General features: G+C 31.2%; 1 protein-coding gene across 2 annotated transcripts in view; it reads right to left on the bottom strand.

Annotated features, from left to right (window-relative positions):
• LOC122503297 (HEAT repeat-containing protein 6) overlaps window positions 1–20334 on the bottom strand; it is a 345658-nt gene that overhangs the window by 108990 nt on the left and 216334 nt on the right. For both annotated transcript variants that reach the window (XM_043613780.1, XM_043613778.1), the window contains exon 7: window positions 6089–6336. In XM_043613780.1, the coding sequence (XP_043469715.1) occupies window positions 6089–6336 (248 nt within the window). The remainder of the gene's footprint in view (window positions 1–6088; window positions 6337–20334) is intronic.

Here is a 20334-nt window from a genome sequence, read left to right on the forward strand (position 1 = left end):
TAAATAGTAATTTTATTTATTTTCCTTTTGTACCAACAATATTAAATGACATTTTATTTTATGAAAATTAAGAATCGTTAAGAAGTATGGAGAACACCCATATTTCGAAAGAGTTATTATCCAGTGGAAGACTCTAAATGTATTGGTTTAAATACCAAGAAAAGAAACATACATATTAAAAGGATAGTGGATTTTGAGCATTGAACTCGTGTTAGCCAACTTTAGGAATTTACGAGCATGCGAAAAGCTTGCCGGGCAACAAAGAAGTTTAATGAACTGTGTGCAACAGTCGCGCCAAGCCAGAATCGAGTCGTCACAGTTGAATTTCATTGCACAAATCGGTCGCAACGCGGCTTCACATTTTTAATGATAAATCGATAACGCACTAACATTTTTTAATTTTCGAAGGCTTATTTTAAAGCTGAAATTCTAACAAAGATTTCTGTGTTTTTAAAAAAATTTAATAAGAATATATAAAATATGTTATTTTTATTGGTGAGTCAAATTGTCAATTACATGAAACATTCAAATCATTCATAATTAATACCAAAGGCTTATGGAAAATTCGAATTAGGTTAAAAATTATTATAACAGATGTGTTGCTCAACTCCTCCCTGACGCTGTTGCATAAGTCTCCACTTCCTACATTTTCAAAACAGACATTAATTACACAGGACCACAAAATTTTTTTCAAAGAAAGTATTGGCCGGACCATGTTTTTTATGTTTTTTAGGCTGTCGAATCTTTTAAAAATGTATCAGATTTACTTGAAATTTGTAACTCGGGGTTCTTGGGGTCGTTGAATACGAATTTCACCACGGGGGTGAAACGCTTAGTGGAAGGGGAGCATTTTTTGTGACGTCACTGCCGCGCAAAACTGCTGGAGTTTTGAAGATACTATTTTCTTAATTCTAATGGTCGCTTGATGACTCCAGCAGTACAATGGTGGATAAAGTACATAAACAAGATGTCACAACAACATCACAACAAGGTAACAAGATACTTGAGATACTTATAAATATCTCACCTGTGAAATTCGAATAGTGCTTTTACGTGCAAATATGAAAAAAATTTGAGGTTAATCAATGGTAAGTACCCCAAGCTTATAATTAAAAAGTTTCCAAAAAAATTTAGAAATAATTAATGCATGTTATGTTTTTGTAGGTTAGAATTATAATTCAGCTTGATTGTTTTTTAAATTTATTATAATTTATATTACATATATAAATAAAAGAGTGTTTATTAAATAATATAAAAAATATTAAGGAATAAAATTGAAATAACTTTAAGATTTCATGAACTATACTAATTGTTTACTTTTCCTTTCAGCATTATTCCAGCATTTATTGAGAAGAAGAGCGAATTTCGACAATTCTGCAATATTGACATTTGTCGCAGCGCAGCAGTGTTTTCATTATTTATTGTAAGTGTAAAAACGAATTTTTAATATTCTTTTAAATAAATAAGAAATTTTTTACAACGATTATTATTATTATTCTAATATTAATTGTAATTGTTCTCTTTGACTAACGCGTCAAAATAATATTTTTCTATTTAATTTGAATATATTTATGTAATATATATATATATATATAAATAGTACTATAAAAAAATTTTCTCTATTATTATAAAAATATTCTCGTTATTTTTATATGTTATGTGTTTCTAAATTTTTAAAAACGGTTTTTGCAAATATTTCTAAAAAATGGTGAATTAAAGTTTCGGAAATATTTGGAAAAAACGATTTAATATAATTTATATTGTCATGTTAAGTGTTTCATTTTTCAATTTAAAAAAATTGTATTGTCAAGTATGTGTATATATTTAAAAATGATAAATAAATTATATTTTTGTTTACACTAAAATACTTTGTCTTATTTCTTTTCAAAGTAATTTTATCGAGTTAGCTTTGTTATTACTTTTCCCAGAAGACACTTTGATAAAAAGAATAAGTTAAAATTGTAAATCACTACTAATAAAAAAACCTTTTTGATTTAAATACAGAAAGTATTTTATCAAAAAAAGGTTTTTTTTATTATTAGTATAGTGTTTATACAACACTCTAAATCTGAATCTGAAAATTTTATTGATTCTAATTCAGTGGCCCAGTTTTCTTTAATTGATTAGTGGAATTTCACTGAGAATAAGTTAAAACCACTGATTTATCAAAGAAACCTGGGCCACTGAATTGAAATCAATGGAATTTTAACTGATTCAGATTTAGAGTGTACTTTAAATATACATATATAAATTACAAGAATTTAAAATTCCCCGCCCAGCGCCGCCATGTTGGCGCGCAAAACTGCTGAAGTCAAAGATATGCCTATTTCTATAGTAGCGCATTGACTAGTGTATTGCTCTGCCATCAGTTTTACATTGCGTTTCACCCCCGTGAATTTCACCTTAGTTTTTCAAAATTCAAAATGGCGGATCCAATATGGCTGTCGTATTTTAAAAAAAATTATCAGATTTATTCGAAACTTGTTACTTCGGGGTTTTTGGGGTCGCTGAATACGAATTTCACCTTAGTTTTAAAAAATCCAAAATGGCGGATCCAATATGGCTAACGAATTATTTAAAAATTTTTCAGTTTTTGAATTTTTAAAAACTAAGGTGAAATTCGTATTCAGCGACCCCGAAAACCTCCGAGTATAACGTTTTAGGTAAATCAAATAATTTTTTTAAAAATTAGTCATCCATATTGGATCCGCCATTTTGAATTTTTGAAAACCAAAGTGAAATTCGTATTTAGCAACCCCAAAAACCCCCGAGTAACAAGATTCAGGCGAATTGGTTGAATTTTAAAAAAATCGACGCCATATTGGATCTTAAATTTTGAATATTTACGAGTATTTTTGATTGTTTAACATTATATAATATTTTTTCAGTGTTTTAAAGTTGTTTTTTAATAGAACCTTCTGCTAATTTTTATTTAAATCTTGCTTACAGTCAGTTTTTTTCGAATTTTATTAATTTGTGAAGAAACTTGACCTTGGGCAGGATTTTTAAACATTTTTTTTAAATTTATTTATTCCTTATAATATAGAGAAAATTTTCCAAAAAGTCAAGAAATAGGCCTGATGTGTTAAATGAGTTTTAAAACATTTTTAAAAATCTCTTCCAAGCATCACAGTGGGATTTTTTTTACAATTAACTTTCTAAAACTGTCTACAGCGTAAAGCCTTCAATTTAAAAGAAATAACACTCAAATATATTAAGAATTATACGCTGTAGACAGTTTTAAATAGTTAATTGTAAAAAAATTCCACTGTGATGCTTGCAAGTGATTTTTGTAAATGTTTTAAAACTCATTTAACACATCAGGCCTATTTCGGGACTTTTTGGAAAATCTCCTCTATATTATAAGGTATAAATAAATTTAAAAAAAATTTTTAAAAATCCGGCCCAAAATTTAAAAAAAAAATTTGTTCATAAAAAAAAATTTTTAATAAAAAATTTTTAAAAAAATTTTTGTTTAAATTTTTAAAAGTCGAAAGAAAACTAAAACTTTTATTCTTTGACAACTTTTTCATAAACTCAATATTTTCGGACTTATAAGCTACTGAATATGGGTCTACAATTACAAGTCCAAAATTTCGAAAATTCATAACTCGAAAATTTGGACAATTAACCCTTAAACCGCACCTTGGGTGTGCGACACCCATATTCTAGCTTTTTACTCTAATATTTCAGTTAAATTCGTAAAAATTGAACATGTGTCGTTATTGGACGATACATTTTGTACTTAAGTTTATGTTCCGTGAGGGACATTAGTCTCCCAAGTGTCTTTGTGTATTTGATAACTTTATGAAGTTGTCGGAGAAAAATTTCTGCTTGTTTGACACCCAGTTTTTGGTTTAAGGTAATTTCAGTAGTTTTTAAAAACTCTGTTTTAATTATTAAAATTAAATAAATCATTATGAAACCTATTTTGCTTCAAAATAGATGTACTGAGCTATATAAGATAATTTTTCCAAAAGATAATATCCTATTCCAGCTTGGAGAATACAATTAAAAGTCCCCGGGTGTCGCACACCCAGTGTGCGGTTTAAGGATGGATTCGGCAGTGTGTGGTTTAAGGGTTAAACAAAAATAAAAAAACACGTATCTGTTTTTTTTTCGATACAGAATAGAAAAAAAATATTTTGGCCGATTTTAAGAGGTCGACTAAAATCTCACGTGAAATTGCCCATATATATAGAAGTGAAAATGAAGTGGACCAGCCATTCTTATGTAAGACATTTTTTTAGAAACTTTTCCTGAAAGTACGATATATTCGAAATCTTACCAAATATAGGGGAGGGGTAAGAGAAATCTTATGTGTCCTTTCATGAGGGGAGGGGTCAAAATTATCAAAAATCATCCATCCTAAAAAATTAATGAATGGCCCCTTAGTTAATTTTTTCCCATTTTAGTACATTTTTCAGGGGTACCCACAACCGAACTAACATTTTTTGGGAAGAATCTCCACTTTATTACATTTTTAATAAAATTTTTCTAGTCAATGGAATCAATTTAGTTTCTTTGCCAGTAGTTAGTTATCCAAGATCCCTAACTTTAAATGGGTGATTCTCCTGAAAGGGACCACTTCACGTGTCTCCAACATGAGGTTCATTATTTAAATTAATTTTTCATTAATATTTTATCAAGTTTAAATTTTTTGAAAAATTTATTTATAATCTACGAAGATTTATCTATCTTTATATAATCTTCTATTGCTTATATTTAAATTTCTTCCTATTTAAAAAACATATTTAATTTTGTCATCGAATTTTGGTTAAACAGAATGTATATTTTATAATTATATTTTAACGTATTTAAACAATTTCAACATATTTATGATATATATCAAATTAAAGTTCAGAATATAAGGATTATTTTTTACTTACATTTGTTTAAAATAAGGTAAAAAAAGTTATTTAAATTATTAATTAAAATAGTATTATCAATGAGAGTAAAAATTAAATTCATCTCCGAAGCCTCATTTTCTATATAATAACATCATATTTTTTAACGTTTTAAACATAATATGTAATCGATGTGAAAATATTTGATGATTAAAACTAAAAATATTGTTTAAAAAATTGTAATATTTTTAAAATTAGAAAAAATGAGAATTTTTTCATTAAATTATCAATTCATCTCCGAAGCCTTTTTTATATTTGATAGGCGTTTTCTTTTGTTTTTAATTTTTTAATCATTGTTTTGAAATATTTAACCCTCAAATTAAATTATTAATTTAATAAAAATAAAATATACAAGCAAAAAGTGCAATAAATTAAAACATAACAATTTATTATTTAAAAAAAATATTCCTACCGAGTTTTTTTTACAAAATAATTAATTTAAAAGTTATAATTAATTATACTTAACCTCTAGAACACATGATAGTAAAATGTTCCTGGAGGTCTTATTTCTGAAAATTAATTTTGCGCAACTTATATTTTTATCTTTAAACATTTTCTAAACTTATTTATGAAAGAAAAGTAACAAAAAAAGAATAATTTGATTTTTTGGAAATTCAACCAAAAAAGGGTCCCTTTCAGGAGAATCACCCAAATATATTTCATCTTTTTAGCATGCTTAAAAATTTGCAAAAACCATTTTAAAAACTGATTATATTAAATTTTTAACTACATATTACAACACGAAAGAGAAAATTAGAAAAACTCTTTTATTTATGCAGAAAACTTAAAATGAAAACTGTATTTTTAGTTATAGGTATTTTCTTCGGGAGAGTTTTTTTGTCCTAAATCTTGATTGTGTTTTTTACGTAACACCCATCGATATTAGATTCGCTTGAAACTCGTTGCACGGGGTTTAATGCAAAATTTTTAGTAAAATTCTTATATGCGCAGTAAATTTGCTTTTAAAGTTTGCAGCAATCTTGCCTTGTAAGCTTTTTGCAACTTTGTAACAAAGTTGCGTGGTGAACTTGCAGTAAGAAGGTAATTTTACTACTTTCAGAGAGCTTGCGTGGAAGCTTATGGAACTTATGGTGCAAACTTGCTGAATACTTACAGGTTACTTGAGTAGTAGAAATTTTAACTTTGAGGTTGTATAGAACATTAATGGACATTTTACTCACTCTATTCTGATAAAACAGTCACATAAACTAGCTAATGCCCATGCAGATTTTATGCGTACTCCCAGGTTTTCATCTTGAAGGGATAAGCATGTAATATCAGCAAGATCCATAAGAAATCCAATACTTTCTTCTAATGCAGGTAATGATACTAAAAGTCCTAAAGTTCTTAAACTTGCAGCTCTAACTGCACTCTGTTGATCTCGAGTTGCACCAAACAATAATGTTATTATTAATAAACTTTCTTCTCTCTAGAAACATAAGTAATTATGTTAACCTGTTTAGTGCTAAACATTACTATTATATGAACAAAATTTTTTCATCAATAACCTGTTAAAAAGTGAGATTTAAACAAGAACTAAACTTGATAAAAACAAAAAAAAATTTACATGTATATTTTTGTAGTGATTTAAAACAGTTTCTACATTCAATACATTCATTTGATATAATTTATTTATTTTGACATGCTCTCAACCAGGTACAGTCAAATCTCCAAACTGTTACATTTAAAAATGCGACAAACTTCTAACTGTAACAACTAGTTTCGTCCACTGGACTTATTCAGAAAAGCTTCAAAATGAGGATTTTTTAATTCTTCTGAATAGACGAATTTAACTTCAACCTCTATTCCACGAAACATTAAAATTTTTAAAAATCAATTCTTCTCTATTGCTCCCCAGTGAACACCAAAAAACTGTTCCATAACTGTTTCAGATTTGTTCCATATCTATGTTGTTCTAAACTTGTAACATCCCCTGTTATAAGGGTATAAACCCTTTTACAGGTAATTTTTCTGAGTATAAATTCAGTTCAAATACGCAGAAAATATGTACTGAAATTGCACTGAACTGTCAGTATCTCAGTACAATTTCTGTCTACTCATTCGTCAGGGTTCAGAAAAATGGAAAATCTCAATTATTTTGTATCGCCTGTTTGACAAGACCCAGTAAACACCAAAAAACTGTTCAATAACTGTTAAACATAACTACAACACGTGAAAGAAGGGACGATTTACGGAGAGGGCGAATGTTTTTAGCACGAGTCGAGCACTTCGATTCGTGCTAAAAACTTTGTCCGACCGTAAATCTACTCTTCCCCATATTACACAAAATATTTTTTATCACGAATGCACGATTTAGCCAGTTACGGCCCGTCAAGCGAACCTAAATTTCGGTTTTTCGATTCGGTACAAGAGATGAATGTAAATGTACTACCCAAATAAACATAACACAGGACCACAAACAGAAATTGAGGTGGACATGTTGTAAGTGACGGTGACCTTTATGTTTTTGGGGTCGATGATTACGATGCCGGTGTCCGCATGACCCCACCACGTTAGCATCAAGGTCAAACACGTAAATTTGAAATATTTAATTTTTTGACCCCGGATTCAGAAAGAGCGGAAAATTTTACGTCCGAATACGTTTTGACTGTTTTTATGAACTTACCTTTAAAGGTCAATGGGAAGTCATCTAGAAGGTCAAATTTCGATTTCATTCTCTTTTCCGGAAAGTTAGTTAGGAATGGATTTTAAAACAAATTGTTTTTATGGTTTAGGGGTCGCTGATTACGATCCAGGTATCGATATGACTCCATTACGTCAGCGTCAAGATCAAAGCAAGGTGAGAAACTTTATTTCAAAATATTTAATTTTTTCAACACCGGATCAAGATGACCTTCAATTGACCATTAAGGGTTGGTTCATAAAAACGGACAAAACCTATTCGGACGTAAAATTTTCCGCTCTTTTTGAATCCTGGGTCAAAAAAATTAAATATTTCAAATTAAGGTGTTTGACCTTGATGCTGACGTGATGGGGTGATACGGACACCGGCATCGTAATCAGTCCTGTGTAATTAGAAACAACCTCGATATTTCCATACTTAAATAATTAGTTTAGCAGTATTTATAAAGAGCTTTAAGTATTTTTCTCATAGATGAAACCGAGTCTCCCAGGTGAAAATGTTCCCGGGAATTGGACCGTGAAATTCCCAGTTGTCACTCTCGAGAAATTCCCAGGAATCTCCCGGGAGTGAAAAAAACAAAAGAAAAATTTTTTTTATTCATTTGTTTTTTTCACTCCTGGGAATTTCCCGGGAGATTCCCGAGAATTTCTCGGGAGTGACTCCCGGGAATTTCTCGGTCTTAATTCCCGGGAACTTTTTTACGTGGGCTGCTAAGAGTGCGATATCATCTGCGAATGCCAAACAATGATTTCTGTCAGCTGGTCTATTGAAACCCCCCTTACACCTTCAGCTCTTGAAAATTCTTCAAAATCGGCAATAAAAAAGGTAAACAGTAATGGGCTCATTGACTCTCCCTGCAATACTCCTTTCGTCACCAATTTCGGCTTTGAAATACTACTCGTTCCTTTAACTGCAACCGTGGCTCATCTGCTGTAGAGAATTTTCAAGTTCCTAACAATCTTATCACCCGCACCAAGCCTATCACTTTTCTTGTAGAGCATTCAACGCTAATTGCACGGTATCTAAATAGGTCCACAATTTTCCAGAACGAAGCAGAGTCTTTAATCATAGATAATTGTTTCAATAAGTTATTATTAAAATTTTCTTTCTTTTGTAATAATAGATTCTTATAATCTTCTTTTTAGGGTTCCGTACACCTACGGTGTATCGGCGGAACTATTGATTTTTGTCCAAAAATGAATAAAAAGTGACCATTCCCCCCTCTTAACTTCTAAACTATTCGACATGGAGAGCTGAAATTTTGCATGCTGGTGTATTTTTACTCGAATATTACAGGAAAAATATAGAGAACTTGATATGTAATGATGGCCATAGCGTTGTCAAGGAAAAACTAAAAAATTAAAAAAAAAAATTTGTTTTCCCTAACTTTTACATTATTTGACCTTATGAGCTGGAAATTGGTATCCTGGTGTATTATTACAGTCTGACGACAAAAAATTTATTTAAGAAACTTTAAAAAAAAAAAATTTTTTTTAAATTTTTTTTTTCAAAAAAAAAATTTTTTTTTAATTTTTTTTAGTTTAAACACGTGGCATTAAATATTTTAAGGAAGAGTGAAATTTTAAGAGAATAAATGAGAGATTGTTTTCTGACTTTAATTTCTTAACTAAAAATAAAAAAAAATTGGACAAGTGCGAGTTGTACTCGCACTGCAATGGCGGGTTCCGTACACAAATATTAAAACAATACTTGCAACATTTATCGGTAATTAGTGGAATTAAAATAAACAATTAAAAAAATATATTAAAATCATTTGATAAGAAGAAATAACTAAAAAAAATTAAAGTATTGTATATCTAATATTGTAAACAATAATAAGCAGAGGAACAAAATTTTCAAAATTATAGTTTCTCTGCTTATTATTGTTTACAATATTAGATATATACAATACTTTAATTTTTTTAGTTATTCTTTTTTATCAAATGATTTTAATATATTTTTTCAATTGTTTATTTGAATTCTACCAATTACCGATAAATGTTGCAAGTATTGTTTTAATATTTGTGTACGGAACCCGCCATTGCAGTGCGAGTACAACTCACACTTGTCCAATTTTTTTTTATAACTATAGCACACTATTAATTTTTTATCTAGGAATCGATTTAATTTGCAAATTTTTAAGCAATCTTTTAACAACTTTTTTCCACGCATTCTTTATCGTACCAAGGTTTTGAAGTTCCACTTTTTTATTTACATTTTTTTTATTCCTACCTTGAAAGCACATTTTAATATTTTTCCTGTAAGATCACTTTCCAATTTGTTGACTGATTCATTATCATTTTTTTCAAAAGTGTAAGATTGCACAAGTGTGATATTTTCATTTCTTATTAACCCTCCGTCACACACCTTAGAAAAAATTACGACTTTACACACGTTTAGAGGGAATCCCTCACCACATTGTAAAATAAGCGACATTACAAAGGAATCAACAAAAATTTAATTTTAACATAAACTTACAAATATGTATGTAGTAAATTATTCTAAATTATAAAATTAATAAAATTAATTTTCGGTCTCAAAAATAAAAATTAATTACACGAATGCACATCTTCGAAGGAATTCCACTTGACATGTAAAAATAATGTAACATTAACAAATAAGCAAAAAAATCATTAAACAATTCATTTTAATTATATTTATAATATAATTTTGTCATTAACCAACAGTTGAACAAAAAATGTTTTAAAAACTTGATTTTTTTACTTAACATAACCTCACTTTTTCGAGTTTTTTCTGGCTTTGAAGCCTCATAATTAAAGATTAATTATGTTTAAACCTAAATGTTTTTTTAGAAATGTGTTGAGGAGGAAATTGTCGAAAGGTATAGAAACTGATTTTATTTTGCAATGAGGAAAACAAAAGTTATTTAAAAAATACTGAAACCGTAGAGGGAATCCCTCCCTAGGTGTGTGACGGAGGGTTAAAGTTCCATTTTATTCCAGGAGAAAAATTTTATCTGCATGTGTAAAAATATTGAGAGAAACTATTGGAAACGGTGGTCTGGTAACAATCTAGTAACTTTAGGCCGATCTCTCCCTCTATTTTGTTTTTTCTACTCTTTCTAACCTGTTAATTAAAGAGAGACAAAGAAACAAAATGGGTGGAGAGATCGGTCTCTCACCAGATAGCGTATTGCAGTTTAGCCGTTCCCAATTACGGGAAAGTGATCCGAGGGAGTTACATAACGCAATCTACGCTAAGGTCTCTAATAAATTGCATACCGTAAACTGGGGCTATTAGGAACAAAACTCTTTTTTCGGGTGGAGTTGATGCTATCGGAGCCATATATCGATAAATTGCGTTACTTGATTTTGAAAAATTGTTGCTGCGGTAACTGGCAATACTATTCAATGCAATAATTGTGACTATTAATTTTATTTTGTCAACAGTAGTAGCTTGTAAGTGACTTAATGTGTTTTAGTGAAGTTTCAAACGTTGAAAACATTTTATTGCCGAGGTAAGTTGTTCCTGTTTTAACTTCTCAAAGTGATTGTTTTTTATTAAAGGTTTTTCTTTGAAGAACTTTATTGAGTTTACAATAAATATAAATAAAATAAATATGTTTATAAATATATATATGTTTATAAATATATGTTTATATGTTTATATATGTTTATGTTTTTATATATATGTTTATAAATATGTTTATTTTGTATTTACAGTAAGATTTATCAGACAAAAACCAAATTCCCAAACGGCGGACTATAAGGAACACAATTCTTTATTCCGAATTGTTAAAATGTGTTGTCAAAACGTAAGTTTTTCGTAATTTCTTTTGTTTTTTATCATCTAATTTGGTTTTTAGTGTTCATAGATGGTTCGAAATTGTAAAAGATTGTTAGGACCGACAAGTCGCAAAAAACGACCAGTGCCCTACTAAAAAAATAATGAGGAATCATGACAAAACATCAGAGTTCTGATTATTCGTCAGATTTTCTGATGCTTCTTCTAGACTCTGATGATTTGTCATTTTTCAGATTATTTCTGACAGAATTTTTAGAATGGATTTGATGTTTTGTGAGAACTCTATCAGTTTCTCACTTCACTTCACAAACCAGGCTGACCATACTTAAAGCGTATCTTATAATTTCTTTAAAATGAAGTTTCTTAGAATAAATTTTAGATATTTGGAATCATGAAATATCACAGATTTTGAATTTTTAAATTATAAACTTCAATTAGTTCTTCTTCTTCTTCTTTATTGGCCTGTTGAAATTTTCAAGTGGCCATATACTAAACACAATATAGAAACACGAATTTTATTACAGTTATAATTCAGGATGAGTATGAGACTAAGTTCATATCACATACTATAGCAAACTCAAAGCAAGCAAGTTAGCATGCGCGTAGTTCAAATTATAAAGTCAAAATTGCGGGAGATTTAAAACACCAGAAAGGAATATTGATTCTTCAAGTAGGATACGCCAGGTGGCGCTGATTTATTTGTTTGTTAAAAGTAAAGCTCCTCAGTATTTTAAAGTTTTTATTAGTTATTTTACTTTTTATTACCATTGTGAACTGTGCACACTAAATGTACGTTTGTGTTTTTGTGCAATGTGTAGTGATTTTGACTGCTGAGGTCTGTTTTTTGGCAAATTTTGACTTTATTTATTGACTTGATGGATTGTGCTATGCTTCCTGCCAGAAGCAATGACGATATTTAAATGTTGTCTAGTGATGTTTTCTTTTTGTGTACTATGTGAGTTAATCCAAGGGATTTTCAGATTCTAAATTTTGAAACTGTTTTTTGACATACATTATGTTGTATTATGTGGATCTGTTTGTGTATTTATGAAACTGTTGTCAAATGATAGTTGCTGCCATCTATAATATTTTGATTAATTTCTTTGACAACTGGTTTTTGAAAGCTGTTTTATCAGCTGCATTTTCTTAAAATTCACGTATGTTTTCCGGTTGCCTATTGCTCAGGAGCTGACAAAGATACTTCTGACATGTGCTTTTGGTTGCCTAATGTCCAGGGGTCAAGTATAAGTCAGAAATTTACCGTGTTCTTCTCTTCCCTATTGTTTATAGGCCTATTGAACTTTTTTCTTTGTCTTAAATATGCCTATAGAGTGTAGATTTTGTAAAAAAGTCATTGTTAAAATAGCTGCTTATTGCAAAAAGTGTGATAAATATTTCCACACAAATAAAACCTGCTATAGTCATAAAGTATATAATGAGAAAAATGTACTTGTGCAGTGTTTTGAAAATCTTGTTAGTGTCAATCTTAAAGACTCTACCTATTCAAGTGATTTGACTACTGACATTGAGGATAGTGAGGATTCGCAGATGGATGTTTCGAACGGTCAATTTAAACAGCTTATGTTAGCAATTACTGGCTGTACGAATGCTGTTCATACATTACGTTCTGAACAGAATGCATTGAATGCTGACTTGGCTGATATCAAGCAAAAAGTTGAGTGCCTTCCAAATCTTCAGCATATGATCAATGAGAATTCTGAGAAGTTAAATGACATTTCTCAGCGAACTCATGATCTAAATCTAAAAGTTTCTCAAGTATCTGAGGAAAATATTGTTCTTCAAGAACAATTAAGGACTACTCGGGATGAACTAAGCAAGATGGATCAGAGACTAATAAGGACTGAGATTAAGCAGTGTGAGGATTTATTGGTTATTGCTGGTTTGCCGGAAACTGAGGGTGAAGAACTAAAACAGCTTCTCTGTATGATGGCTTCTTTTTTAAATGTCTCTCTCGGTGTGCCTGATATTGTTTCAGTGAATCGTGTTTCGTCTGTTTCATCTAATTCCTCTAATAATGATAATCCAAGCACAAGAAACAGGAATATCATAGTTCGTTTCTCCTCAAGTAAACCTGCTAGTGATTTTGTTTCCGCGATGAGAAATAAAAAATCTCTTTTCTCAACCGAAATATGCTCTACTCTGCAAAAATCACGTGTTTATATTAATGCTTATTTGCCCACAAACTTTTACAATCTCTTAAAACAAACAAAAGTCAAGGCAAGACTATTAAACTATAAATACGTATGGCATAGAGATGGAACTATCTTCGTAAGACGTCAGGATAAGGAAGAGGTTATAAGAGTCAACTCTATTAAGGACCTAGATAATTTGAAGGAGTGACTATCTTCGGTACCTGCGCAGCCTTCTGCACTTGGGAATGTTTCTGCGGCTGTAGCTAGTGTTTCTGACCATGTGACAGACTCGTCCTTAGAGATCTGTCATATTAACATTAATTCACTTAGATCTAATATAAATCTCCTACGTATGCATTTATCACTGCATACGTATGATGTTGTTGCACTGAGTGAAACGTGGCTCACTGAGGAGGTTGATGATAGTACGGTTAACATTAGTGATTTTAATTTTGTTCGAAGAGACAGAAATGGTAAGAGAGGTGGAGGTGTTGCAGTTTATGTTAAGAAATATCTTGGTCTTCGGGTTTTATATTCATCTCCATGTGATTTTGATAATAAACCCGAGTATATTATTATTGAAATTTCGAGTAAAGATGTGAAGCCTTTACTTTTTGTTGTAGTTTATAGACGACCTGGAGGCGAGAATCTTAATCATTTTGAATATAATTTTAGTAGATTTTTAAATTTTTATGAAAATGTTGTTATATGTGGAGATTTTAATTATAATCTTAATAAGAATACATCTGACTCAAATTATGTAAGAGATTTTTTTGATTCTTTCAATTTGTTTATTGTGCCATTCGCGGCAACTCATCATACGGCGAATTCGTCAACATGGTTAGATTTGTGTGTAGTGGATGATAAGGATAAGCTGATTGCAATATCTCAATCTCAAGCTCCTTTTGTGGCGGGTCATGAACTTATATCAATATCTTATAGATGGGAATTTGAGAATAAAACATGCTCTACTAAAAGTTATAGGAATTTGTCTAGGATTGATGATTGTACTTTTTTGTCAACTCTGCGTTCTTTTAATTGGTCTTGTTTTAATCAATCACAATCTGTTGACAACAAACAATCTTTGATTAGTGAAGCAATCACTAGTGCGTTAGATGAGCATGCGCCCTTTCATAACCATGTAATTCGAGGAAAAGTGTGTCCATGGATGAATGATGAGATTCGGGATCTAATATGCCAAAGAGACTCTGCTTTTAGAGCTTGGAAGAGAGGAGGAAATACTTTGACAAGAAGTAATTTTAAAAAACTTAGAAATAAGGTAAAGTCTTTAGTTAAGCAAGCGCGTGATAGGTACAACACTGGTAGACTAAAAAACATAACGGATTCGGGAAAACTTTGGAAGGAGTTAAGACGTATTGGCATTGCTAAAGATAAAAGAGATGATTCTCCACTTAATTTTAATGTGAATATAATTAATGATTACTTTTTATCTGTTTGTGGAGACTCATCTTTTAATGTGACACCTTCCTTTATTTCGAACTTGCTTGTTAATTATGAGTTTAATGACGGTCTGTTTTTCTTTGAAGATATTTGTCCCTCTACATTATTAAAAGCTCTTAAAAGTATCAAAACAGAGGCGCAGGGATCTGATGGACTGTCTATAAGTTATATCATGAAAGGAATACCAGTGTTGTTTCCTTACGTGCTTGATCTTTTTAATATGTCTTTACAGACTTCTACTTTTCCGGAAGATTGGAAGAGGGTTTTGATTAAGCCTATTGGAAAGGTAAAAGTTCCGCAGCAGCCGGGGGACTACAGACCTATTGCTATTCTTTCTTCATTGTCAAAGGTTCTTGAGAAAGTTGTGTTTTACCAGTTGAATAAATTTGTTGAGACTAATGATGTTCTTAGCCCTTTTCAGTCTGGTTACAGAAAAGGGTTCAGTACACAAACACTCTTGGCTGGTGCAACTGATGATATATGTAAAGCAATTGATCAAAAGAAGGTAACCATAGTGGTGTTCTTTGATTTTAGTAAAGCTTTTGATTCGGTACCTCATACTATCTTGCTATCAAAACTCAAAGCCATAGGTTTGTCGGGGTCGGTAATAAGATGGTTTGCTTCGTATTTGTCAGGTAGAACCCAGGCTGTTGTGGGACCAGATGGAGAGCTATCTGAGTGGGGAAATATTGGAACTGGCGTTCCTCAAGGTTCAGTGCTGGGTCCTCTATTGTTCCTACTTTATACTAATGACTTTAGGGGTGTTCTCAAGTATTCGAAGCATATGTATTTTGTGGATGATTTGCAGATCTATATACATTCTAGTTTGGAAGACTTGCAGAATAATATAAGATTAATAAATGAGGATGTTAAGGCTGTATTTGATTGGGCGAAAGTAAATATTCTTAAAATAAATTTTAATAAGACTTATTCTATGATAATCGGCTCTACTTGGTACGTAAATAAAATAAATTTAAGTGACTCTTCTGTAATAAAAATTAATGATAATACCATCCCTTTTGTTGATTTAGTTAAAAATTTGGGTGTTTTCTTTACGCCAACTCTTTCTTGGGATAAGCAGGTTGGCAAAATGTGCAAGAGCGTCTATGCCACCTTATCACAATTCAAAACAAATAAGAAAGCCCTTACGGTTGAATTAAAGACGAAACTTGTTACGTCATTGGTTTTCCCTCATTTTGATTACTGTTGTGTTGTATATAATGATATGACTGAAGAATTAAATTATAAACTTGAGAAACTCCTGAATTCATGTATAAGATTCATATTTGATTTAAAGAGGGATGAACATGTAACTCCATATAGGTTACAGCTAGGTTGGCTTAGTGTTAGTAACAGACGACTTTGGTACATCGGCTGTCTTACACATGTAATTTTAAACAATAAAAAACCTTCGTACTTGTATGAAAAGTTTGTCTTTAGAGAGGAAATTACTACTAGAGAGTTAAGATCTCCTTGCATTCTTAGGGCTCCAAAATGTAAAACAGAAAAATATAAAAACTCGTTCATGGTTACTGCCATAAATTTATGGAACTCTCTCCCTCGTTCTATGACAAATATTGAAAGTCCAAAAACATTTAAACTACAATTATATAAATATTTATTTTCGTTGGATGTATAGAGTATATAGTGTATCTTGATTGGTATGTCATCTGTGTGTGAGTTGCTGTGATAATTTGTAAATCAAAGTATTTTATTTTTACATCTGTATATAGCTTTATTTAACTTTATACGATATATATGTTATTAATTACTGTATTTTTAATGGTTGTCCTCGTGGTATTTACCTAGGACATAATAAAATATATTCTATTCTATTCTATTCTAGAGTAGAGTGGGACCACCATCCCTTATAGGGCATCCTTCTTCGCGTTCATGACTGCTTGGTTCTTGAGGTATCCTTGACAAGAACGGCAATGAGACGAAAATAAATGCAGTCATTTAAACAGACTTAACATTGTATTGTACAATGAAGAAGTTATATAGACTGCATGATGTAACTAGGATGCACTTGGTGGTGGTGTTCAGTCATAGTCGAGAGTTATAGGTTCGATGCACACAAAGTTCCCAAATAATCATGCCAAGCAATTTAAGTAGGATAGACTAAGTTGGAAAAAATTCAATTCAAGAGAATAGAGTAAAAGGGATGGGTAAGTGTGCAAGGACCAAAACAGATAAGTCAAATTAGTGAATTGAAATATTATAATGATATGGCAGTGCTCTGAATAAATATTAATTTATATCCTATTTTTATTTTATTTTATTTTTATTTATTTTTATTTATTTTTATTTTTTTATTTTTTTATTTTTTTTAATAACCATTTATCAAGTTGGTTGTAAGTGGATATATTTAAATGTAGTTATTTTGTACTTGATAGAAAAATTTGTGAATTTCAATTACTAGTTCTTTATTAGGTGTAAATATGTATTTATCAAGGTCAAGCAGAGGAGTAGAAAAATTGCCATCTATAGCATTCAAATATCCAAAAAATCCAGGTCTTCCCGGAGAAAGTGAAGGGCAATCGTTTATTAAATGTACGAGAGATTTCTTACCTTGACCGCAGAGACAGTCGCTGGGGAAGTTCCACCTCATACGCCTATAATGCTCAGCAGTACAAATATGATTGATGCGGAGTCTAGTTACCAAACTGGTGTGACCCTTTGGCAGTTCCATCCCGCGATACCATGGTCTTTTTGTATCAAATTTGATTTTGTTTAAAACTCTCTCAGCAGTTATGGAATGATTTTTATACCGCCAAAGTCTTTTTGATTGTAGCAACATATTTTTTTTCCCCATGTAAAGACATCGCCAATAGAGGCAATCTTTTTTGGGGGAATGATTAATGAAGCAGAGAATTTTGCAATACTGTCAGCAATCATGTTCTCTTGGATATTTGTGTGACTAGGAATCCACACCAGGTGTATATTGAGTTTGAAAGGAGAATTTAGAATTAGGTCTGCAATTTTATAGGGCAATTTAGAATCTTTGTTAGACAAGGATGATCTTTTCGATATTTGAGTAATTGCTGTTAAGGAATCGGATAGGATAACTAGATTTTGAATATTGACGGATATTACGTACTTTAAGGCAGCATAAATAGCATAGAGTTCGGCTGAAGTGGAGGAAATATATCCAGGAAGAGGAACTCCAAACCGGAAATTATCACGAGGGATATAAAAACCCGCACCCGAGCTTTCTGGATTAGGAAAACATGAGCCATCAGTAAAGATATATACGTAGTTTAGAAATTCCGCATTCAAGAATTGAAAAAGTTTTTCTTTAGGATTGGTGGATGTTTTAATGTCATGTCCAATTTGGTCATTCATAGGGATTGAAAGATTAGTTACCTCCCATGGAAGATCGAAAAACAGAGGATTTTTGGTGATTAAGCAAGTATCGATTTTATCATGCAATGCAGAAAATGTACGGAAGATTCCTGTTTCTGTGACATATTTTGGTGGTTTCCTAGAGTTTAATACACGGGTTCTAAGCCCTTTAAGGTTGTTGTTCAAGGGATTTTGTGACCAAGAAAAGTTCCTGATTATAAAGCGTGTTGCGAGGTAAATACGTCTAATTTTTAGTGGTATTTCCCCAGTCTCGATCAGGAGGAAATAAATTGGAGTGGAAGACATGCAACCCGTGATAGTTCGTAAGGCAATATATTGAATCCTGTCGAGTTTATCTAAAAGGTATTTGGCAGCACCCATGAAAAAAATCGCACCCCACTCTAAATAAGATCTAACAAGTCCCCTAAATATCATGAGTAGTGACTCTGAGGATGCACCCCAAGAAACCTTTGCAAGAGCTTTAAGGGTGTTGATGGCTTTTAAAGCTTGTTTTGTTATGTGTTGGATGTGTGACTTCCAAGAGAGTTGCGAGTCAAGGATTATCCCGAGATATTTCAACTCTTTTGTGCACGGTACAATCTGGTTGTTTATTTGTACTGAATATGCATCAAAATCGATTTTACTTCTAGAGAAAATGCAAAAACCACATTTGGGTACAGAGATATTAAATCCCAAATCCTTTAGCCATGTTGAAATTTTATTGATGGAAGTGTTCAGTTCCTGTATACCATTGTCAATGTTCTTGTGAGAAGTGTATAAAAAGATATCATCAACATAAATTGTTGCTTTTGTGTTGAAATTTATGTAATTCATGATTTGACTAGTGTATACATTATACAGGAAAGGTGATAGAACGCCTCCTTGTGGAACACCAACATAAGTTGTTCTTGGGTTAGGCTCATCTTTGGTAAAATAAAGATTACGTGAAAAGGTCATAAAATTGATAAAGTTCAATATGAGAGCAGGAGTTCCCAGATTACTTATTTGCCGCACCAATTGATCATGTCTAACACAGTTGTACGCGCCTTTTATGTCAATTGATACAGCTAAAAGGTTTTCGCCCCTTTCAAAGTTTAAGAGGATGTCAGAATAGGCAACTGCCGTGCAATCAGTAGATGATCTTGCCTTTCTGGATCCAAATTGAAAGGAGGGGAACCAACCAGAATTTTCGGCTAAAAACTCCAGCCTGATGCACCAGTTTTCGAGATCAATTCTACCAGAGACAAGTTCTTTTCTACATAAAATCAATGTACCACCCCCTCTAGCATAATGTCTATCATGACGAAAGGTGATAAATCCCTTTATTTCCCAATTAGGGTTTTCAGGGGTAAGCCAAGTTTCAGACAGGCAAATTATGTCAGGGTTGTGATTCATAATAAGAGTTTCCAATTCGATTCTTTTATTTAATATGCTTCTAGGGTTCCATGTGCAGATCTTAAAAGCACCCGGAGATAATGGTCTAGTAAAGGAATTATTCATATTCCCGTGAAATATAGGGCAATTTCCAAGAATGAGGCTCAATCAAGCGTGGTTACAAAAAATTAATATGTGGTAGTAAAAATGTGCTGCCGAGGAAGCATATCAATTATTACTTTTCATTTAGAATAACTTATACATTCATGAATTTACGCATTATTCATTTATGTTCATTAATGTTATTTATCATTATTTTAAACAACATATATCCAATTTTATTAAATATGTCTCTTATATCAAGTATCCAACTATCAAACTTTGGTGTTAATTATTATTATAAATCCCTTATATTTTCAATAGATATATTAAATTCTTAGTTAATTATTTACTTAAGATTGAACAAATAAATAAACATATAAAACTGAGCAAACAAACGAAATAAAATTTAGTAACATTAAAATTTATTTATCTATTTATTTATTTATTTATTTATTTTTTTTAATATATAGAAAGAATAGAGTAGAACGGGGTGAAATAGCCATGGTGCAAAAAAGCCATTTGACTTTTATTTGAAAACTATTAAACCGATTTATCAGCTATTTAGAATATAAATACTATCAGT

Source organism: Leptopilina heterotoma, unplaced genomic scaffold (assembly GCF_015476425.1).
Source record: "Leptopilina heterotoma isolate Lh14 unplaced genomic scaffold, ASM1547642v1 Lhet_256, whole genome shotgun sequence".
Classification (NCBI taxonomy): domain Eukaryota; kingdom Metazoa; phylum Arthropoda; class Insecta; order Hymenoptera; family Figitidae; genus Leptopilina; species Leptopilina heterotoma.